Here is a 24,945-nt window from a genome sequence, read left to right on the forward strand (position 1 = left end):
CTGCAGGTACTGCTGAAGTTACATGGGTTAGACATTTGCTAGAAGACATTGGAGAAAAGATTAAAACATCAATGTTAATGTGTGATAATCAAAGCGCTATTAACATTGCCTTTAATCCCGTACAACATGGTCGAACAAAGCACATTGAGATTGATCAACACTTTGTTAGACAAAAGGTGGAAGACAAGGAAATTCAGCCTATTTATGTTCGTACAGATGAACAAGTTGCAGACTTATTTACAAAAGGATTAACAAAGGAACGATTCTGGTTTCTAAAAGGCAAGTTGTACATGGTGAAAAACCATGCACAACTTGAGGGAGGGTGTTAAAATATAAATCCTTCACCAGCACGTTGAAGAGGAGTCTCTTAGGATTCCACCTCCTTGTAGAATGTGTTAAAATATTTAATGTCCTTGTAACATGTGAAGAGTCTCCTAGGATTCTATGTTATAGTTAATATCCTTGTTATATGGGAAGTCTCTTAGGATTCTATGTTGTAGTTAATATCCTTGTAATATGTGAAGTCTCTTAGGTTTCTATGATGTAATTAATGTCCTTGGAGCTTGTGAAATCTCCTAGGATTCTACGATTGGAGACTCTTAGAATTCTGAAAATGGGATTATAAATAGAGGCCGTGCAAACCATTTTGGCTACGGCTTCTTCTCCTCAGTTTCTTCTTGTTTTCATTCTCTCTCTCTCTCTCTCTCTCTCTCTCTCTCTCTATCTCTATCTTCCTGCGTGAGTGCTGTTTTCGGGTTACAGATATTGGTGCTACATTTCTATCAAGCCTGAGAAGCAGTTACTCGACTCAACAAAGTTTCATGCTCTTAAACCCCAGCAACTTGGATGCCAATTGCCAAATTTATATGGAGAGTCAACTTTAGCACCAGATAGTGTCTCAAAGTCCATGAACATAGACCCATACAAGAAAGAAGTGATTGTTTCACTCTGAGGAACCAGACTTTGCAAACCTTCTCTCACTCAGTGCAAAGTGAAGAAAGCCAGAGCATAAGATATGTGTCCTTGAATCTTTCTCAACCCACTTCGATTCTAGCATTGGAAAAAAAATGAAAAGAAAAAAGAAAATGAAGTTTTTCCTGTACATTTTTCACTTGGAGAGGAACATTTATATTCCCTTTCTGAAGACTTTGACATAACAAAAAGCAAGGAACTATGTCAAACAGACCTATAAAGGACATAAAAAATTAAAACAACTGTGATAGATGCAACTAACAAAGTAGCCAACCAAGCTTTGATGAAATTCAAATCACTAACTCAAAGTAGCAAGTAACAGGCTATCCACTCTTGAAAGAATGGTTCAACTAACAATCAAGTATCCAGATATCCAGTAGAGCTACAGATAGTCAAAGCTTACAAACAAATTTTTTAAGGCATCATTGATGCATTTCAATAGCCATTTAGAGGTGTTAATAACCGAGGGAAGAATCAGAGTCAAATTTTAAGCAATTCTCTATTTCCATGCAGTGGAGGCAATCACATACAAGAAACATGGTGACTACTGACTATGAGTTACTTCCAAAAGCTTAGCACATTGGTTACGACAGGATCATGGGAATTTTGTGTTCCTAGTGTATTGAATTCGACCAAGTTTTCACTGATTTGAGCAGCTTCAAGTAATGGAATTTCGACATGCTTTAGTACTGAACTGTTTACATTCCCATCAACATGATAAATTTTTAGGCGGACAAATAGTAAACACAGAATACTTCCAATTCACACCTTGTTGCTTCCAGAACCCGTCAAGCATGCAACTCGGATATGTTAAGAGAAAGAGGTAGCAGACAACTCATCATTCACATAAGCAAATTGCAGGTATACCAAGTTTGGACCGACTTTTTTGTAAACTGAGAATGTTACAGACATAAATCAAGTAACTAGAAAGAGGATAACACTCACTCACCCATCTCCATCAAACCTGCACAACACCCACAAAAAAAAGAATTTAGGATGAAATCACCAATCTGAAAAGCAAGAGCTCACAAGGAAATTTTGACAAGGTATGGTAAACAAAGAAGCTTGCCATTAGAAATAACATTTGGCCAGTAAGAAAATATGTTAACCGGCTGCTCTATGAAACCCCATCAGGAAAAAGGAGATAATCAACATAACATTGGTGGTGTCCAATGAGGAGAAGAGTAGTACCAATGGTAATAGGCCAAAGGTGCAAATTTCGCATTTGGACCAACTCTAACAAATTCACCGTTCAAGCAATCCTGTCAAGGACAAACTAGTCTTATTTATCATGATAAAAATATTGATCAAAGCATTTTGCTAAATGCATCTCTTACAATCGGTGAGGCAAGCCCGCTCAGTTTAACATAATGAAATTACTAATGGTCTGTTTTATAGACGCTAAAAAAGCAAATGAGAAGCCCCGCTTTTGTATCGTATCAATTTAAAGTAAATTAAGTTGTACGCAAAAATCAAGTGTCTGACATAGTTTTGCGGATATCCAAGTGCCCATTAACTAAAAGAGTTTGAAAACTGTCTTCGCAAAAACCAAGTGTCTGACATAGTTTTGCGGATATCCAAGTGCCCATGAACTAAAAGAGTTTTAAAACTGTCTTCATCTAGCTATAAGTTCCATAAAGTCGACCTAGTTCTTTTGAATCTTAATATGTTAGAGCAAACATCAGCCAAAAATGCTTGTGCAAGACGCGGTAGGAAGCCAACAACTATAATCGGGGTTACACTGTAAACCTATCCCAAAAACAACGTGCCTTACGGCAATTCTGCACGACTGAAGTAACAATTTACACGTGACAAGTAAAATCAGCATCGCAAAACCAACAGAATGGCCAACAGAAAAAGAAAAATACAAGCCCGACCAATCTCGCTAGGAACACCTGCCCGTAAAAGAATTCTCCAAGTCAAGATTTAAACAAAAAAAGGAAGTAGGCGCAGCATCAGTTACCGTGGACAGTCTTTCCATTGCCGTCATATACTTGTCGGTGAGGAAGAACTGACGTTGCTGCTTGCTCTTGCTTGTGGCGATACGAACGTCGAGATCCTCCACGGCGTCCAACAGACAAGAAAGGAAGCCAGCCTTGAGCTTGGGCTCCACGACCACCACTCCGTCCCCCCTCTCCTTCTGCCTCTCTTCCTCTTCCCCATTATTTCTCTCTCTCTCTCTCGCTCGCTCCCTCTGGCTCCATGTATTTCCATCTCCCACTTTACCTCCGCATGGAATGAATTGACTGACTTGGACCGTGCATGGAGTGAGATATTTAATCGAGTCGAGTTCAAGTTTCATTAAACCACTCGGTTACACTGGATCAACTTCGGGCCATTTTGGGTTTGAATGTTGTAAAATGTGAACTTATATTTACATGCAAAATTAAATTGACATATGTAGTGGAAAAACGTATATTTCAGACCGCTCAAGATGGACATTAAAACCGGTGGACATTAAAACCATACCCAGTTAAAATAAATGATTATCTAATCTAGCTTCATAAATATAATCTTAAGGCTGATTTAATGGAAAATATATATCAAGACAATCTCTTTTTGGGCTTGAATGCATTTTTTTATAACCACAAAATTAAGAGCTTTGATAACGGCAAATTTCTTGTATTAGAATAATCAATAATTTTGTGAAAATAACTTGTATTAAAGCAAGTCTTATATTAAATTAATAATCATGAACAAGTTACTATGTCGGTGCCTTGTTTGAAATAGTTTTGAGAAAGAATGCAGTGGGACTTTACTTTCTGGCTCCTGTGGTCTGGCGCATTCACTCGATTACAGAACGTGTTCGATCGCTACCATCCCTTTCGGACACATTCACTTTATCTATCCTCTCCTTTCTCTCCCCTTGCCCTCCCACCCGTCTCCCTTTCCTTTGTCATTTTCCTCTAATTATTTTCTCGTTCAATCAATGATTCCATACTCTCTCTCTCTCTCTCTCTCTCTCTCTCTATATATATATATATATATAGATATATATATATATATATATATATATATATATATATATATATATATATATAATAGATATTAAACGGCGAAGAAAAAGACGAGTATAATACAGCAAAGTTTTATATCTCGGAAATAAAACGAAAAAAGTTCGTAAATTTTTAAAAAAAATTAAACATTTTAATACATCTTAAAAATTTTAAAAAATAAAAATTAATAAAAAAAGGTAAAAAACGGAAAAAAGGGGAAAAACGTATAATACGGATATTATACGGGTATTATATGGGTATTATACGCATTTTATACGCATTTTCTGTTTTTTGACGTTTTTACAAAAAACATGTTTTATTCCCGTTGTATACGACAGAGGTGTTTTTGACATATAATATGCGTTTTTTTTTTAAAACAGCGTTTTTGTGACAATTACTTTATTGTTAAAATTCATTATTAAAATACTTTTTTACAACCTAACCTTAAAAGTGATTCGATGAGAAGTATATATTAAGTTAGACATTTTTCTATTTATTTTTTGAATAGTCACAAAATGGACGGTTCTTATAACATTGAAATTTTGTTAGTATAAAGGCCAGTTATTTTATAAAAATGACTGGAACTAAAACATGGTTTATATTAAATTAGTGTTTATAAAAACATTAAAAGTTTCACATTTTGTTTAAAACTTTTTTAACATGAGTTTAAGAGATCCGGCTTCTATTCCTTACTTAAGTAGTTTGATATTTATCAATGACTTATATATATATAAACAAAATGCATAACTTATATTGCTTGAAAATTGTATTTATGATGCTTTAATTAGTTACAATTGTTCAGTGTCATACTATGTTTTATTTTGCAGTCAACATTTCCTTGCTGTGTAACCTTTTCAACAATCATTTTTCAATTTTCTGGTTTTCTATATTTTTCTCTGGACGCTTTATCTTTTCTAAAATTGTGAAAAAGGAATTTATGTTTTTCACGGTATACTCTTCCATGGTAGGCATCACTTGAAAAACAAACAGGTATTACAAAAATAATCATCAAAGAAATAAAGAACTTTAACTATGATTTCCTAAAGGATAGCGTTATTACCAGCAGAAAGATTGTTTGAAAGAAACTGCTCGACCACATCTTCATTTTGAGCAACAATCAAGCTGTTCCAAGGCAGCAGTCGTCAACTACTATAGGATTAAATTCCCCACAGGACTATAACATGAAATTTGAAAAACAAAAATTGCATTGATGTCCCAACTCCCAAGTCCTAAATATAGATATTTACCTGCATGTGTTATACACAAGTGACCCTCCGACTTTAAGCAATCTAAAACCATTAGTAAGAAGCTGTAACTGCACAGAGTTTTAAGAAAAATTATTCATGTAGCATTTAGATTAAATAGATCTGCAGAAAGGTTGAACCAACCCGAAAAGCGAGAAAAAGGAGAATAAAATGATGCAATGAGAAAAAGTTTAACAACTTCAAGCAAAAAATAGGAACAACATAACCAAAAAAGAAAAACTAAAATTTTAAAGAGTGTTCCTTTTCCTGAAAAGAAAGTATCTAAAAATCAAGTCAAGTTTCATAACGTCTAAAAATATTCAATTATTGTTAGAAATCTAAATACAGATGCACAAAAAATGGTGTGGTGCTCCAAGCTTCCTGGTTTTAACCTTTTAGGAGAAGACATTGATCTACAGTAAAACGTCCTCATAAACCTGATTACTATCACGTTGCTCCTAGTGGCTTGATACGAAAAACAGCTTGAAGCACTTTCAGAAGAAGTACCTCCTAGCTGGTGTACTTCCTATTTTACCAGGTCATATTACGGATTATAGCCTTGCTGCCCAGAATCGTCCCCAAGAGAATAACTCTTCAATTTCAAAATTTGATGTCTTTTATAGTCATGGTCATACAAGTATAAACATCCATTGCATTATTTCTTTAAAGTCTAAACTTTAAACTAATCGAAGTTGACAATTACATTTTAAAAAAGGAAACTGCAAATAATTAAAATACAAAATGGATAGCACCGCAAGTTCATATTTCTCTTTTCTGTATTGACAGGCAAGGGCCATGCAAACTCGTGAAGTTTTGTGCAATTAATCTAGTATGAGTTTGTGTCTTTCTTTTGTTATCTTCTACAAGACTTGTAAGGAGCACTACATAATAGTTGATGGGATAACACAGTAAGACCTTAAAGACTAAAACTTTATATCATGAGGAAAGAATAATGTATCACATCAAGTACTCATGTATTGGAAGTTGCTACAGACTTATTATTTGTAGCTTTTCTGCTAGAACTTATTTGGGCTAAATTTCATTTGGTTTATATGCAATACAATTCATAATCACGTTCCTCTTTGTCACATATGCACTTTAACATGATTAAGATGTTTAAACCATTGTCACAACAAAAACTTTTGGTGATATATTTCTCAGGCAGGAAAATTTAGATAATTTAAAAATTGAAAGTAATAATAGAACTACAAAAATCTGAATTTTGAAACATGATAAAATTCAAAACAGGTAATGTTAAAACAAACTACGAAAAGATTAAGATATATTAAAAAAATTATTATTGAAAAAGCAATAAAATCAAATTTTTTGTGCCATTTTTTTCAAAATCACGTAAATTTTGTAGGTTATTTATAACATGGACAGATGCACTCTTTAGATTGTCAAGTTTTAAACTTAGTTTAATTATCTGCAGGTCCTCATAGCATATATTTTCAATTACTGTGTCTTCTCTTCTCATATCTAATGTCATTTACTCTAGCAAATGACTTTTCAACAAGTAACTTTTTACTGAATTTTTATATTTTTTATATTTTTTAAAATTTTCAAAGAAAAAAAATGTTTTTTTACCACATATTACATTCTGTTATAACCTTACTTTGCACTCAACTCGTATAACTTATTACACTTTGTAACATATTGTGAAAATCAGTTAAATTGTAGAAATTGAAAAAGGAGAATTGATGGGGAGCAACAAATCTTTGAAGAAACATAAGAATAGTAGAATGGAATCGTTATATAACAAAATCAAGTTACCTGGAGCAGCACAAAGATCAAGAATGTGATCCCCTGGCAAAACATTTAATGCCGTGACAGCAGCTCCAGATGCAGCATCAATTCCATATATCTAGATTGAATCAACAAAATCTACTTAGTAACATATATTAAAAAAAAGCAATATTAAAATCAATATGGTAAATGCAGTAGTTATAATATAAATATGTGTGAGTGTTTGTGTTTGTGTATGTGTGTTTTTTTTAACCACGGTATGGGACAACACAAGACATGCCCTTGAAAGTAGATTACACTCCTTATATTGCAATGTAATTATACATTACATAGTACCTTATGCTCTTGGCGCACTTCAAAAGTTGCCAAATGTAACACTCTTTAGTCTTTAGTTTCTTAAATGAATATGGCTCAGATTCTACCCATTTTTATGAGTATTACATGAGAAGCACTTGTATTTTAGAGGGAAATAACATCCATCCAGGGACAATTTGGTGTTGAAACTAGAGGAACATCATGCATGCCATAAATAGGTAGAAGTACACCAAGCAGTTCACATGTGTGGCTTTTCTAACTGAATTATTGTGCATCTGATGGTTTATACTTTATGGGGCGCCATTGTCACGGAAAATGCGTATTATTCGAAAAAACAATGTGTATTATACAAGAAAAATAAGTCAGTCATATAAAATGTGAAAAAAACACATCTTTTTAAAAAAAGCCAGAAAATAAAAAGTGTTAAAACAAGGCGTATTATTCACTTTTTTGCATTTTTTTCATTTTTTTAATAATTTTCAGGATTTATTAAATTTTTAAAATTTTTTAAAAATTTATCAAGATTTTCCCAAGATATTCCTGAGATATACATCTTTGTCGTATTATACCGGAGAAATTTTTTGCCGTACAATACCAGTACACGATATATGTGACAATGTTTTATGCAATTCAACGTTTCTTGTTACTCATATTATTATTTCATTTTTAGCTAGTATAATTTTTCCAGCATTAACTTCTTTTAAGTATTTTTCCGATTTTGTTATCTTGCAATTTTGAAATCCTTTTATTTTTTAAAAGTTCACATTTTTTACAATATGTTTCTTTAACATACCTTAATTTGAGCCGAATCAGTACAAGCTATAATACATGTTTTACAACATTACTCCGAACTTATAACACTATTTTCTCATGATAATATTGTGATGTTATTAAGAAAAATTCATTTTGGTGACAGAAAATCTCATAATATTATTTCCAGTAAAAAAGTCTTTTTGCAGTAAAAACACAAGAAATTGAAAACCTCAGATATTTGTAAGGCCTTAGCTTTATAGTTGTTTCAAATGAATGAAGACTTGTAAAAGATGTTAAGGCAACGATTAGTCCTGTTCAAAATGATGATTTTTGGAAAACAAAAAAGAGAGATAAACATGTTCACTGAGCAATTAGTGAGGGAATTAGAATCTGTAGATAGAGAAGGAGCTACTATGGGTGTATTTGTTTAAGGAACTTGATAGAGCCAAAGAATCTATACAAGCTGCTAGCAAATATAAAAAGAAGTATATATGTCATATCAATATAATAGATAGAAGATGGAACCATAATGCTTTAGTTTAGATATGTGGTTTTCATCACAATACAAATAAATGCCTGTAATGCTTTCTACTGCAGCCATTTAGATGTGTATGCCACATTTTTTCATATGCATAAATATTGAAGCACCAAATCTTAGATATATTTTTTTTGTTTAGATAGACCACAGAAACCAAATCTAAATATTTGACCAACAAAATACTCAATCAATATAATGAAGACTATGGGAGCAGAATAAACTGGAATATTCATATTTGATGTACATCATTTTGTGAGAATTATGAGCTCTTCGATTCTTTTGAATCAGATAAAGTTTTAATTAATCTTTCTCTAAAGACTCTTTTAACATTCTCCAATCCATTGAAGACATGTTGGCATATCTCAAAAAAAGAATAGGCTGAGATACACACAGACTCAAAGAACCCAGCATGATTGCAGCTGGACTAACTACCACTCAACCCTATCCAAAAGAAAAAGGATTGAAAATCCCTTGCTTGAAAAGCTTTCTAATATCATTCATACTTGTGAAAAATATACATAAACAAAAGTAGAAGATTGAAACTGTTACGAGAGAGAGAGAGAGGCAGCAAAAAGTTGTCTAGCATTACGTGACCCTAATCTCTATTAATAGAGATTAGGGTTAGGGAAAATTACAAGAGAAGTCCACTAAAAGTAACAAAACATTTAAAGAGACCTTCCCTAACTTCCTAATATTTCAGAAAACCCCTTTTTTTGTATCTTTAACACTCCCCCTCAAGCTGGAGCATATATGTCAATCATGCTCAGCTTGTTACAACATCTCAGGAAATCGCCTATGGGAAGAGCTTTAGTGAGAATATCTGCTGCCTGATCTTCTGAGGAGACATGAATAGTGCTAACAATTCCTCCTTGAACTAAGTCCCGAATATAGTGGCAATCCACTTCAATGTGTTTAGTCCGCTCATGGAAGACAGGATTGTTAGCGATATATGTAGCTGCCTTGTTGTCACAATACATCTTCATTGGGAGATTCACTGAGACATCCAACTCTACAAGTAGAGATCTAACCCACGACATTTCAGCCACAGTTTGAGCCATAGCCCTATATTCTGACTCAGCACTAGAACGAGCCACAACATTCTGCTTCTTGCTCCTCCAGGAAATAAGATTACCGCCCACAAAGACACAAAACCCGGTAGTAGACTTCCTATCATCTACAGATCCAGCATAATCAGCATCACTATACGCCTCGATGTCAACACATTCTCCTGTCAAAATTTTGTGGTTGATTACAACAATGTCTAGAAGCGCCCGAGTCTATCATCCATGTCATACCTGGATCAGCAGTAGGAGCACCAACAGAGAATGCTGAATCTACACAGCAGCATTGGTAGAAGTAGAGGCAGAAGTAGAGCCAGACCTCTGAGCAAGAACACGATCATATTCATCCTTACTTAGGTTAAGAGAATATGACATAGATATAGAAGGATCAGTAGAAGACTCAACCATAGATATTGTTGCCTTTGAATGAGTTGCCTGGGATGAAGAAGGACCTCTGCTTGTGGTGATTCTACCTCCACCACGTCCAGAGGAAACATTAGACTTGAGGTGAGGATGTTTGTCCCAACAACGGTCCTCTAGATGACCAATTTTGCCACAATAAGATACTTGAAATCAGCCCCGGGAAAGGGGCTATGGTTCAAGTATCTTACAATCATTAGAGCTGCATCCCAGTGAACTTTTCGGAGTTTTTCCATGAATTGGCTCAACTTATTCACAGCAAAGCTAATGTCGGGACGAGTGACAGTCAAATATAACAGTTTCCCTATCAGAGATCTGTAAGATCTAGAGTCAAACGGCTCTGAGTCATCATCATGTATATGAATGCGAGGATTCATGGGAAGTGTGGCAGGTTTAGCCCCCAATAGTCCTGTTTCCTGTAGAAGATCAAGAGCATATTTCCTTTGAGACACTACAACTCCTTTATTACTACGAGCCACCTCAATACCAAGAAAATAACGAAGTTGTCCAAGGTCTTTCGTAACAAAGTGTTGCTGTAAAAACTCCTTTGTTTGAGCTATCTCTTGATCATTTTCCCCTGTAAGAACAATATCATCCACGTAGACAATCAATATCACAAGTCCTGCTGAGCCTCGCTTGATAAACAATGAGTGATCAAGTTGGGATCGGCTAAATCCACACTTAGATAACACTTCAGTAAGCTTTTGGAACCATGCACGGGGACTCTGTTTGAGTCCATAAATAGCCTTCTTTAACTTGCATACCTTGGAACACTCCCCTTGTCGCTCAAAACCAGGTGGTTGCTGCATATAAACAATTTCAGAAAGGTCTCCATACAGAAAGGCATTTTTGACATCCAATTGAAAAAGAGGCCACTCTCGTTGGACAGCAAGAGAGATAATCAAGCGAATAGTGCCCAACCGGGCCACAGGCGAAAAGGTCTCAAAGAAGTCAACACCATAAGTCTGAGTATAACCTTTTGCGACAAGACGGGCCTTGAACCTTTCAACTGACCCATCAGAATGATACTTGATGGTGAATACCCATCGTGAGCCAACCACATCACAGCGTGTTGGGGGGTCTACCAAATCCCAAGTCTCCCGAGAAAGAAGAGCATCCATTTCCTCCTGCATAGCTTGTCGCCAACGTGGATCTAACAGGGCGTGATGGTGCGAGGACGGGATAACATGACTAGATAAAGCTTGATCAAACTGTACTAAGTGTGTACTCAGATGAGCAGTAGAGACAGAATTAGATATAGGATGTAAGGTACACTGTCGCTTGCCCTTGCGAATAGCAATAGGGAGATCTGCTGCAGAATAGTCATCACTTAAACCTGAGTCAGTCTTATCAGTAGAGCTTACCTCTTGAGACGATGCTGGTGGACGGTTGAGAGAGGGACCTAGACGACGAGTGTAAACCAACGGAGGCTCAAGAAAACGTTCATGTGACCTAGGTTGAGATGATGGAAATGACTCAAGTGACACTGGTGGAATAGGAAGAGGTATAGGTGCATGCATCTCAGATGAAGAGGGACTTGACGGAGGGAAATAAGGACGAGACTCAAAGAAGGTAACATCCGCACTGATAATGTCTTTCTTGGTCACGGGATCAAAGCATTTGTATCCCTTTTGATTAGCTGAATAGCCAATAAAGATACATTTGATAGCTTGGGCAGCCAGTTTGCTTTTGTTCGGGCCTAGGATATGTGCGAAGCAAGTGCATCCAAAAACTTTGGGAGGTAAATGAAATAATGAACGCCCTGGATATAGAATTTGAATTGGAATACGGTCTTGAATGGAGGAAGAGGGTAATCTATTAATGAGGTAACACGCAGTAAGGATAGCATCACCCCAAAAATAGGCAGGCATGTGAGAATGTAACATGAGGGTACGAGCTACGTTTAGGAGTTGCCGATGTTTGCGTTCGGCTACACCATTCTGTTGGGACGTATGTGGACAAGTATATTGAGGTCGAATTCCATGGTCGGCATAAAACTGAAGTAGAATGGAAGACTTGAATTCAAGAGCATTATCAGTGCGAATATTTTTGACAATGAATCCAAACTGAGTTTTTATTTCCTTGATAAATTTTTGAAGAATACATATGACTTCAGATCTTTCCCTTAACAAGAAAACCCAACTGACTCTAGTAAAATCATCAACTAGAACAAGATAATATCGAAAACATGATCGAAAAGGAACCCGACTAGGACCCCATACATCCACATGAATGAGATCAAAAGGACTCTGACTCGATGGACTCTGACTCGAAGGAAAGCTGCTCCGTGTATGCTTGCCCAACTGGCAGGCATCACATAAGAAGGACTCTGATGCAGGAATGTCTGGAAACATGCGACGAAGTTTTGGTACGGACGGATGACCCAATCTGAGATGCCATTGGAAGGGAGAAGGCTTGGAAGGGACTGAAGATGCAGCAACATCAACTGGGATTGACAAAAAATAAAGGCCCTCACGCTCATGGCCGCCACCAATCATCTTCCCAGTTGGTAAGTCCTGAAAAGAACAAGAGTCAGATTCAAAAATGACTTTACATTGTAAGTCGATAGCTAGCTGCTTCACAGATATCAAATTAACAGGAAATTGAGGTGCATATAGCACATGTGTAATAGTGCCTAAATGTGGAAGATAAATATCACCGCTACCCAAAACAGGGGACAACTTGCCATCAGCCAGCTTAACATACTGTGGTGTAGAAAATCTGACAAATGATGAAAAATTTTGTGGTTGATTACAACAATGTCTAGAAGCGCCCGAGTCTATCATCCATGTCATACCTGGATCAGCAGTAGGAGCACCAACAGAGAATGCTGAATCTACAACAGCAGCATTGGTAGATGTAGAGGCAGATGTAGAGCCAGACCTCTGAGCAAGAACACGATCATATTCATCCTTACTTAGGTTAAGAGAATATGACATAGATATAGAAGGATCAGTAGAAGACTCAACCATAGATATTGTTGCCTTTGAATGAGTTGCCTGGGATGAAGAAGGACCTCTGCTTGTGGTGATTCTACCTCCACCACGTCCAGAGGAAACATTAGACTTGAGGTGAGGATGTTTGTCCCAACAACGGTCCTCTAGATGACCAATTTTGCCACAATAAGAGCACTGAAATCTGCCACGTCCAGCACCACGGCCTGTACCACGCCCCCTAGTGCCTCCAAAAGAACTAGGGCCCCGTCCTCCTGATATCACAAGTGCAGAGACTGGTATGTCATGCGTAGTCTGAGAAAGAGTGGCTACAAAGCGACTCAGCCTATTATACGTGTCTGCTAAATCTGGAAGTTCACTGCCTGTTAGAATTTGAGACTTTGCCACAGAGTATTCTGAAGATAGGCCAGATAAGAACTTTGCCACCATACCAGTCTCAACGTGTGATGCATAACAATGCTGGCAAGGTGGGCGAAGAGCCTTTAACCGTTCATATGCAGCAGTCAAAGTAGCAAAATATTGAGATAGGTCCTGATCCCCTTGTCGAATGTTGCATAACTCCTCTTCTAGTTGTAGGATCTTGATTACATTAGTGGCATGCGAGTATGTCTTTCTCAAGAAAGACCACATATCCTTGGCCTTGGTATAATATGCAATAGTTGGGGCTATATGAGACTCCACACTATTCATAATCCAAGACATAACAATATAATTATCTTCATCCCACGCAGCATATATTCCTTTTTTCTCAATAGGTTCATCCTCCTCAAGAATATATTTCTTCCTATGACCAGCCACCGACATTATGAATACCCTAGACCATATTTCATAATTTGAGCCATTAAGTTTCATCGTGGTTCCATAAGAGAATGAATTCCCAGCCATCTTGTAGTCAGTAGACCCTTCAGATTTACTGTTTTCAGCCATAGTAAATAAAGAAGACCAGATTGACGCAAACGTTTAAAGAATGAGGGCTAGGAAATTACTGTCACTTCAGATCTGATTTAGCCGATGACAAAAACAAGAATGAACTCCCAACGACTGAAGACTGCTGCCACTTATAACAGCAGCTAGTTCTCATAAAACTTCCTGTCCACGTGTCAAAGAAATCCACGAAATCAAACAAAAACTTGTACTAAGGATCAGCAACAGTCCTCACGCAGCCTTTCTTTACTGAATTTGTATCCACGATCTATAGAAAAAATCTGATCATATTCAAAAACCTGAATTTATAAGCAGCACATAGACTCCACAAAGCATCCACAACACCTCACGCAGCTTGACTTTACCGAAACTGTATTTACGATCATCACAAACCACAGCGTCACACGTCACGCTGCATCCACAATAGTCTCTTCATATGACCAATATGAGGATCTGATCACGCCTTCCACATAGGCGTGATCAGGTCCTCCTTCTCACGGCACGCCCAACCCCTATTCCCTCACTGTCTCCTTATTGGGTGATAAGAGGGAATAAGGAGTAGCGGTGACAAGGGAGAGAACGAGAGAAAAAAAAAAAAAGGAACGAACTCACTTGGCTGTTCGTCGGAGAAGATGGTGATCGCCGGAGAAGGTCACCGGAAAGTGCACTCTGCCGTCGACGCCCACACCCGCTCTGATACCATGTTACGAGAGAGAGAGAGAGGCAGCAAAAAGTTGTCTAGCATTACGTGACCCTAATCTCTATTAAGAGATTAGGGTTAGGGAAAATTACAAGAGAAGTCCACTAAAAGTAACAAAACATTTAAAGAGACCTTCCCTAACTTCCTAATATTTCAGAAAACCCCTTTTTTTGTATCTTTAACAGAAACCTTAGTCTTAACAGCAAGTTTCTACATGAGCTAAAATCATGTCCAAGAATATCACAATGTTACCTTTCCTGCACAATAGACCTTAGACCTGGCAATTTGAATTTGTGATGCAATTGCAAAGAAACCCGGGTGCCAGTTGACGTTTTCAAGCTTACAACCAAGCTCAGCTTCCACATCTGCAAGTAGAGTCTCAGAACCTGGTTTAAGCCTTGAAAGCAAAAGCAGTTACTTAAAATATGCACAATTCAAAACTAACGGGGAAAAAGACCATGATAAGAATTTTACATAACGCTGATATAAAAAACAAGAAGCACAATGAAGAAAGGTTTCTGTTTTTGACAATTTATCAAAGAGGTGGTGATAGGTGAATCATGTGGGATCAATATGCCTCTTATGTCAACTGAGGCCAAACAACTATTGGCATGTGGTTAACCATAAAATATTAGGACGGCTGTACTTTGTAAGTAAAGAAAGGAGTGAGGAAAAGCCAAACTCTCAGAAAAGTGTCTTTTTGTGAGATAGCAAAAGCAGCTTTTACACCACAGTGGACATTCGCTATGTCTTAAGAGATAAACATTATGAGAAGCTACATTAAGTGTGCCATTGTGAAGTAATTACTTATTATAAGATGCGCAATTAATAAAAAAGTGATTTTTCCAACTTCAGGTCCAACTTTACTCCTCACTGGTTGATACTATTATGAGACTCCTCCTCCAGTTGTATATGACTCTGGAACTCAGTTGTTAAGGCGTCGCATAGGCGACACTTAGTCATGGACTAGGCATGAGTCCACAGCTGACAGCCCTCGCCGGGTTTGGTGTTGGCGCCTAGGCCCACCAAGGCTGGACTAGGCGCCAGTACGCCTAGTCCATGGAAGGTGACTTTTCTCCTTCAAAGTTCTGTTCAAAGTGTTTGCTGTGTTTTTTCAAAGTGTTTTCTATGTGTATTATGTATTTCAAAGTGTTTTTCTGTGTGTTCTACTAATATTTATCTATGAGTTTCATATTTGTTTGTGTATATATTATAACTTGTTACATCAGTGAAACCTTTTATGATACTGGTTGTTTCTTCTTCTAACTCCCCATACAGTGAATGCAATCCTATCAAATTTGGTAACTGATTTCTTCTTCTATCTCTCCACACGTTGAATGCAATCCTCTCTCTATTGTTAATTGTTATGAAGAACTAATCTCCATACACAGAAAATTGTTGAAAGACTGGCATTTGACCAGACAACTATCGCCTGGCATTTCACTATTTATCATTGCAGGATTTCGCCTTGAGATATAATTGTTACTAAAATGTCTAACAGTGAGATTGTGAAGTTTATGTACTATATATTCAGCCTTAGTGTTAGACCTGGCCGCATATACTTGTTCTTGTACAAAAGACCCCTCATATATAGGAACACCCTATGTGCAAAAAAGGACTTGAGAATACCTACATTGAAGATTTTGAGAAATCTTCAGGGATCCATATACTCATGTCTCATATACTAAATACTAATAAGCATCTCATTTCATAAGAAGTCGACTACGGGAGGTGTTGAGATCCGCCATCCTGGCATTCAGGTCAGTTTTGTGGCAGGTCCTTATAGTTGGTATGAAATCAGGTCCAATACTCAAACTTAGGTACAAACATGCAACAATATGTATTCCCTAAATTAGGGTGGTTGCAACACCCTATCTGCAGAAAGGACTTGATATAGTCCCCTTATTGAAAATTTTGAACATTTTTTGATGTTCTATGTCTCCATGTTCCACACTACTGGGCATCTTGATGCTTAGCCTTTTTAAGTGTGAATCAGAGTCAATTACAGTGCGTATCTGGATCGCCCATACCAAGCACTCAAATCAATTCCAGGCTGGCTCGTCACATTCACAGTGTCAATACTCAAAATAACATCCTCATCCATGAGAATACTTTCTCATAGTCCTACATCTAAGGTTTTGATAATAGCCAATGGACCTATATAGGTAAGCCCTACTTTGTTCTGTCTCAATTTGCATTCCTTGCCAGTGTTGTGCACCATAAGGCAGGTTGAGACCCACAGAGTTGATGTGTTACCTGGTCAGCCTTGGACCTGGTCATTACCATTCACACACCTACGTCATGGGGCCTCCACTCTCCAGGCCCCACACAAGTTGCATCCAGATATCTAATTATGTCAACATGTTCTTTCCGGGGAGATACTCCTTGAATAGATTCCCCTACTTCTGAAGCATCTTTTTGTATATGTCATTAGTCACTTCAATGCTTCAACGAGAGTCAGAGGCATGCATGCATTTGCAAACTTTGTAGTCAAAATTTCAAATGCTCCATATATGCTTTTGAAACTTTTCTGCGTTACCTTAATACTCATTGCAAAATGTTTGTTGGCTTGCAAACCGCCAGAACCTGACAAGCTTATTATTAGCTTCATAAAATAGATATAAGAATTTGAATTTAGTTTATGCCATCCAAAGACAGATTGACCTAAGATCTAAATGATCTAGAGTTGATATAAATTTAGCACACCACCAAAACGTTGTCGGAACAGGTGGACAAAGAACCAACATGTTTAAGAATGGAGGTACTTTGTGGAGGTCAAGACACTATAAGTTACAGTTATATTGCCATTTTCTAGAGAAGAAAATTATTTTTTTTGTCGCCAAAAGGTGTCAGAAACGAATTTATACGCGCTGGCGATTGCCAACAAGTTAAGTTCATCCACGAGCCACAAAGCTGAAACTTCGGCTCTACAATAAGCAGTTCTCGACCCAATTATCGTAGACATGTCTAGCAGTTTTTTTTCCACTGTAGCACTAGCAGGGTCATATTAGAATTTCATAATCGAAATGGTACTTCCGGGGGCAATCGAAAAGAGTCAATTTCGCAACACGAGAAGGACCAAACTACCAATTCTCCTTAAGATTTCCAGATCACACAAATCGCATGTCATTTCTTTAATAAAAAATTGTATTAGAAATTACAATAAGAAAACGAAATAGGGAGGAAATTCAATAAATTCAAAAATTATTTCCACATTTTTGTTTGGAATCGTACCCTCGCAATAAAGTGAAGCCAACAACAGACTTCGGAATCGACAAGGAAATGCATGCAGTTTACTGCCAGAAACAGGGAAGAAAGAAAACCTTATATATCGAAAAAGGTTATCAATCGCATCATAAACAGAAGGACTGAGGCCGTTCAGTGCCAGGAAATCGAGGAAAGCCTTTGGCAAAGGGATCTTCGGAGAGGGTTCCTTTTGTGGAGAGGAGTGTTTGCTATGATACCTGGCAAGCAAGTCAGGAGGGAAGGCTGTCAAGGAGGGATGGAAGCTAGGAAAGCAAGTCACCTATGTGACCTATAAGCAAGTAACAGGAAAGCAAGGCAAGCTCTGACCTAGGAAAGCAAGCATTGGATATGCTGACTGTAACCTAACTACTGTATTGACCTCTTCCTATGTCACTTGAAAAAGCAGCTTAGCTGAGCATTGGACCGCTCCGAGAGACCTTGATTTTCCATTCCTAGATGTCGCCCCAATTCCCAACAGAACACCCGAAATCTATCCAAAACTCACGAAACCAATGTGAATTTAACCCACATAAGCCAGAAATTTGCCGTGATACAGCTGAATCTCCTAATCTTCTCTACATCCAGGAGAAATTGCAAAGTGATCGCGTTTATGCAGGTGCCCTGCCCACTCAGAGAATCCGACAAACCCAACGCCGTTCCCCCATTCCTAACATGCTGCTCAGCAATCTGAGTCGCCCCAGATTGAAGACGCAGCTCTGATTGAATTGGAGTTCCAAAATGCAGACTGATTCCTCCAAGCACAGCAGAAGTAACAAAGATGTAGCACCGTTACTAAAAACCTGCGAGTTTGAAATCCCAAGTCCGCCAAAAGACCGTAACGCTTTGTTTGGTTGGAGGGAAAGGAGGGGATGGAAAGGGAGGGAATGGGAAGGGAAGGGAAGGGAAGGGAAGAGAAAGGGAAGGGAAATGAATAGAATGAAAAGGAATGGAAAGAGTTGATTAAAAAAGTTTGTTTGGATAAAAAGGGAAGGGAAAGGAATGGAATGGAAAAAAAGACTAAATAACACATGGATTTAGAAAGGAGGGAAAGAAAAGGAGGGGTAGTGTGAAAATAAAAAACTCTACCACTTACATTTCTTTCCTTTCCTTCCCAATCCGTCTGATTTGGGAGGGAAAAAATTTACACTAAACAATTCCTCCCTTTCCTTTCCTTTCCTTTCCCTTGCAGTCAAACACCTTTTGCTCATTTCCCTCTCTTTTCCTCCTTTCTAATTAGCCAACCAAACAAAGGAGGATTGCTCAATCCCTCCCTTTCCCTCCTACCAAACAGGCCCTAAAAGCCGCCCCCGAAGACCTTTAGTAGAGCTTGCTCGGGCCGCAAAGGACCGCATTCGTGATATCAAGGATAATCGTGTAAACATGAATAAAGTATCCCCGACATTTTATCGGAACTTTAGTTTTTTCATGTTTTCCTCCTTCGTATTTTATTTTTTTCTTTCTCTTGTTGAGGAAAAAACAATCCTTTCTGATTAGCAGGTAGAGTTGAAGCAAAGACCTGTTGGGGGCTAGGGTCACCCACCTAATTCAATGATCCAAGTCACAAAAAAAAGTTTGGTCTCAACAGTTTACAAAGAAAACATTGTCCTTCTTACCATTATTTAATTTTTTATTATTTATTTAAATCTAACAATCTTCCAACTACTTTTAATTTCGAGCCCAATCCAAACTATCGATGAAGAAAGAGGGATCTACAGGAGGGTGAAGCTCCTTTCTATAAGGGGGCACTCATGTTCTTGTTAAAAGTATAAGATTATAAGATAGTGATTTTATCCGCATATGTTTGTTTGGTAAAAATAATAATCTTCTCCCTTGATCATAATTCAAAATGAAAAGTATTCAATTAAAACATGAAAACGTAACTGAATTGGTCTTAGTTACTCTAGCTACTTTGAAATTCGATGGTGTTTTGCGTAGTAGTCCAAGAGATTGGTTCACGTTTGGACATGCTTTGTTTGCTTTGCTTTTCTTTCTCGGCCACATTTGGCATGGTGCTAGAATCTTGTGGGCAATTGGGTACACCAGCCCAAATAAATTGCTTTATTTATGTATGAATACCTCTTTAACTTTTATTATTTATATATGGGTGCCCCTTAAAGTTTAAGGTTGAAACTATTATTAATCTAGAGCCTCCTTGCATACCAATGGAGCACACCTAACTCTTACTTGTAGGAAGAGATGTTTCCTGCCCATTGCACTAACCCCCTCGGAGATACCTTCATCTTGGAGTCCAGGAGTTACCGTTAAAGGGTTTAATAGCTGATTCCACAAGGCTCAGACCAGGGTTTCTCTTCAAACCCTGTGAAGAAAAATGTGACACACAGCTAGGTGACTGCAAATTATGCACCAAAGCAAACATGTGGTCTTCAACATGACTCAAAATGTATCATCCACATTTCCACATGCAGTTGTGGGAAGTGATATATGCTGCGTTTGATGCAAGAAGTGGTTCCAGTGGCCTTTGAATAATGACACAGCTCCAAGATAAGAGAAGGAACTCAATGGTTTTCTTTGTAAAGAAAAAAAAATGTACAAATAACAACTTTCATATTGGGGATCAATGTACACTTTGGTTACACAACATGGTCAGTCGAAGCAACCTCCTATAGCCTCTCATTCTCATGTTACGAGGATCCTTCCCTTAAAGTTCCAAGTTACTACAATCTGCAGAAATCTTGTGAGTGAACATCATACAGGAAACATCTTAATTGCATTGGCCACTTTTGTTCTATGCTCCCTTTCAACATACAAGAGATGATAATAACAGTCTAACTGGAAGACACAAAGAAATCAAGAATGTGATCGCACAAGCCCGAAAGTACAGAGGGATCTGGACCTGAAGAAGTTGCTAAACAGAAACTTGGTGCTAGATTCTTGAGGAGCAGAGTTCAGACCAGCAGAGTTGTGTCTCACTTTAAGAATTGTTTGTCCAATCACTGACCTTATCTGGTCAATTGTCTTTTCATCAACAGGATGCCTAGAGGCACCACACACATAGAAAGTGTTGATTGCTTTGCCCCCTCTGGTTGTTACTTTTGCTCTAGCGACAGATAAGCTATTCTCACGAAACAGCCTTGTGACATCCGAGAGCAGGCCAACTCTATCAGTGGCACATAATTCGAGCTTCAGCCCCTAAAATTCCCAACAATTTAAGAAGGAATGAGTGTTGAATGGAAGAATATGGGCAAAAGCAAAAATTGGGAAACAACATCTACAGGGTACACCGCTACAGAAATAAAAAACGCCAAATTATAAGGCCAGTCACAGGAAGAAGAAATGTTAAAACTTAAAACAGCATTTTTCATTCTTAAGATTAAAGAGAATAAAGAAATCTACACAAATAATATCTCAAATCTAGATAGCAGATATTATACAGTTGCTTAAATTAATATATATGGACAATTAAAGGGTGTTGTTCTAAACCACCTTGTGTACTCTAACTCCTTCTGTTTGATATTTTAAGCATGTAACTGGCCAAAACAATGAACCATAATACTGTAATATTCAAGGATAAAAAACAACCTGCTCATCATGAGCGCTGAAATTGAAGATCCATTCATAGCAAATGCAGTTGAGAAAAGATTCACTTAACCTATTAATCAATAATTCCATGTCTCTCTGATTCTAAAATTCAAAATGTTCTGGGAAACCCTATACCAAGGAACAAATGACATTAACAGGTCCAATCAAAATATTCTGCAAAACCCTATACCAAGGAACAAATGACATTAACAGAAACAAGGACTATGAAACAAATTAAGTACAGAAGTATTTGCAATAACAGACCTTTGAAACTCTTCTCTCTGTTGCTGCCTGAAGACATTGGACAAGGCGCTGCCTTTCAGCTTCTGAATTTACAGGTCATCCATCTAAATGACGAATATAGTATTCCTTCGATGAAAAAAGTAACAAAAAGAAAATGATTCAGTTTGACATGTCATCAGACACTTTGTACAATTTTGAGAAAATGATCAGGTTTGTTTCACAATTAATAAAATCCACAGAAGGATCTATTTTCATATTCCAATACACAATGAGTTTTAAGTTTATGGAACTGGATTTGACTTGATGTAATTCTGAGGGACAATCTAGTCACAGTTCAGTATTACCTGCTAAGCTTCAGGTGTTTCTGCATCAACGTTTGCGTGAAAAACCACATATTGCATGTCCGTCAAAGTACATACTGTATCAAAAAGAAGCTTTGGCCTATCCCTACAGCGAATGGTGACAACTGAGTAGTCCTTCTCAGTGCAATCCATAACGGTTACATGAGGCCTAAGACTGTCAATTATGCAGTCTTGATCACCTCTTTCATAATCCCGGTCAGCAAACATCATCTGGTGCAGCCTCCTCTCAGTGTGAGTATGACCAAAATAAACAGTTGCACTTGCACCTCTACTTCTGTTGTTGCCTCTCAATACATTGCATCGAAGCTCCTTGATCCTAGAAAGTCTTTGTGGGTCATTAATAGGCAAACCAGTTGCTTCATCAGTTACATGTATCACTGCTCCAGCTGTAGTGTTATGGGTCCAGAGTTCAACATTCACCACATTGCACTTGAGATAGGCAAGAAATGCAGAAACTTCTGAGAGTAAACCTGGATGATCGGTACCCATTAACTCAATTGATGTGAATTTGATGGTTGGATACCAATGAACCTTCCCATAGTATGGGGGCAAGAGGGATCCTCACCTAGAGACTGCACATTTAGTTACCCAACATCACATGCTTAGTTAAAGTTAGTAGAAAACGAAAATGTTGCTTGGCTGTTTAAACAACAACCAATTAGATTCCAAGTTATCTTGGTTTAACATAGCATAGGAAATGCAGTGTTCAAAGATGACTAGTTCAACCAAACCCATTCGAGGAAAAATCGAAGAAACCCACTAGTTCATTTATTCTGACATGTAAAAAAAGACTCAGAGAAGGCCAAGCTTCTGTGTAGTCAATGGGGACTTCTTAACTTGTCATGCTCAGAGTTGACTTTCTGGTCTACTGACTCGTTTAAATACATTCATCTTGAATTATAAGGAAGCTAAATCTAATTTCCATGGAACTGCATTTCTTTTTTATAAAAAAAAGAAAAAACTGGTCAGATTAGCTGAGTAGTACCAAACCACTCAAGTGTTCTGAATGTGGGAATGCAAACAATTCAAGTTCACCGAAGGTAGAAATACCGACAATCAGATTCCATGGACTTCAAAACAAAAATTATACAAAATGTCAAGAACAAGCAGACAGCAGAGGTAAGGTAACAACTGAAAATTCTAAGGCATGCTGGTGGTAGATGAAGACAATAACATGAACAAAGCAGATCGGCAGCAAACATTCAGCAAAAGCTCCAACTCAACTTCACCCCAAAAATGTTGGAAATATAGATAATTAAAATGTACCTCTCGAATGCAATCCAAAATCTTCTCATCTCTGACTTTTTTCCCCTCTGAATCAGTTACATTAAAAACTTCAACAGAAACAAGAGTTAGGAAAGAACAGTCAGATCCTTATAGTCCACATTAATGGGGAACAAAAATAGAAAAGATACTAACGCTTCAATGAAAGAACAAGTACAGTTCTCTATGAAATCGAGCTCTCAAAAGAGGTTTCCTCAATAAACTAAAACTGTGGTGAAAAAGATATACTTGAATATTGGTACTTCAAAATACTTGAAGAATAGGATTCTTTTCTCATTTTGGACAACAAAATATAATAACTTATTTTGGCTCGCATGGGATTCTCAAATTATGTAAGAAATAGACGAAGATAAAATTACCATCCATGAACCAACCCCGTCTGAAGAAATGTAGGCCTTTGTGATAATGAGATTTAAATAAGTGAGTATCTGGACAACTTCCAGAAGTATGCCATGTTTGTTTGCACTATCCACCTGCATCAACCCATATAGATATAACAAGTTAACAAGAAAAAAAAATCCAAAACAAATAGAAAAGAAAAAGAATTGATTAAAATCTACCCTGACAACCGTTGCATTATTGCATGACTCATTGTCAATTACCACCCTGACGTAAAAAAAGAGGAAACAAAAGAAGAATAGAGATTAGTAGTTTTCAGGCGATTGGTAAACCAGAAACAGAGATAAGAATTATACCTGGGAGGATTCATCCTTCTGACTAGTTTCTCGTATTCGTCCTCCATACTCCACGAGACATCCATATATATTATATAGCTTATGAATCAACGAAGGAGTAAAGCACTCTGCTTCTTTTTCTTTAATTTTCTCGAAAGAAGCAAGGAGGTTCGAGTGTGGTGCCCAAAACCAGTCGTAGAAACCACCAACGTGTGGAAATCAGCGATAGGCAAAGAAACAACTCTCACCGATCTCAGGAAAAACTAGTATCCTCTCCCTCTCTCTCTCTCTCTTTCTCTCGATAATAAGTTGAAGGCATTTGTGAATTGCCATGCTCGAAATGAAAGAAGGTTGTAGCTCTCTCTCTGAGATAAGTTCAAAGGAAGCTTGTTGCTGTAGCTCAAAGAGACAGAGACTACAAAATGAGGAGGAGCGGGGAGAGGCTTCAGACCCTCCTCTCCTTCACGCTTCCTCCTACCACTTCACTTTATCCTACCTCCCATCCGGACCATCTCTGGTAAAATACAGTTTTGAAATTCCCATCTTTCAGACAAATAAATTTTATACGTAGCATGGAATTTATCGGCTCATATATATAAATAAATACATATATCCTACATTTATTTATTTAATGTGATGTGTGCGTAGAATATTTGGCAATTGCAAAAACAAGAGAATAAATAATCAGAATTGATTTAATGAACAGTCGTTGAGAACAAATGCTCATAATTGGCTTAATTAATTGTATTAGCAGAGACCCACTTCTCAGTTTGAGTGAGGCAGGGACCAGGTTCAGATCCCGGCTAAAATTATCCGGTCTGATTTAAACTGTCCATTCTCATTAGCTCTGGTGTTCAACTAGTTTAGCTAATTAGGGTTGGACTGGAACTCATTCATGTAATCAACTTGTTAATAAACGAGTCGAATTTAAATGTTAATCTATATTAGCATCTCGGTAATTTTTTATGATTTT

At 37.4% G+C, this 24,945-nt stretch overlaps 1 protein-coding gene and 1 pseudogene across 1 annotated transcript in view; both read right to left on the bottom strand.

Moving 5' to 3' along the window:
* The window catches only part of LOC116256640 (carotenoid 9,10(9',10')-cleavage dioxygenase 1-like), a 63,749-nt gene extending 47,022 nt beyond the window's left edge, over nucleotides 1-16,727 (bottom strand). Inside the window, exons 1-6 of the mRNA XM_050078482.1 lie at nucleotides 16,654-16,727; nucleotides 14,876-15,020; nucleotides 6,986-7,076; nucleotides 2,936-3,198; nucleotides 2,164-2,234; nucleotides 1,922-1,936 (exon numbers count right to left, since the gene is read on the bottom strand). Coding sequence (XP_049934439.1) covers nucleotides 1,922-1,936; nucleotides 2,164-2,234; nucleotides 2,936-3,198; nucleotides 6,986-7,076; nucleotides 14,876-15,020; nucleotides 16,654-16,727 — 659 coding nt within the window. The remainder of the gene's footprint in view (nucleotides 1-1,921; nucleotides 1,937-2,163; nucleotides 2,235-2,935; nucleotides 3,199-6,985; nucleotides 7,077-14,875; nucleotides 15,021-16,653) is intronic.
* Nucleotides 16,728-20,444: 3,717 nt separating this feature from the next.
* On the bottom strand, nucleotides 20,445-24,420 carry LOC116256210 (ACT domain-containing protein ACR4-like; annotated as a pseudogene).
* Nucleotides 24,421-24,945: the final 525 nt, after the last annotated feature.

The sequence above is a fragment of the Nymphaea colorata genome, chromosome 6, assembly GCF_008831285.2.
Source record: "Nymphaea colorata isolate Beijing-Zhang1983 chromosome 6, ASM883128v2, whole genome shotgun sequence".
Lineage (NCBI taxonomy): Eukaryota > Viridiplantae > Streptophyta > Magnoliopsida > Nymphaeales > Nymphaeaceae > Nymphaea > Nymphaea colorata.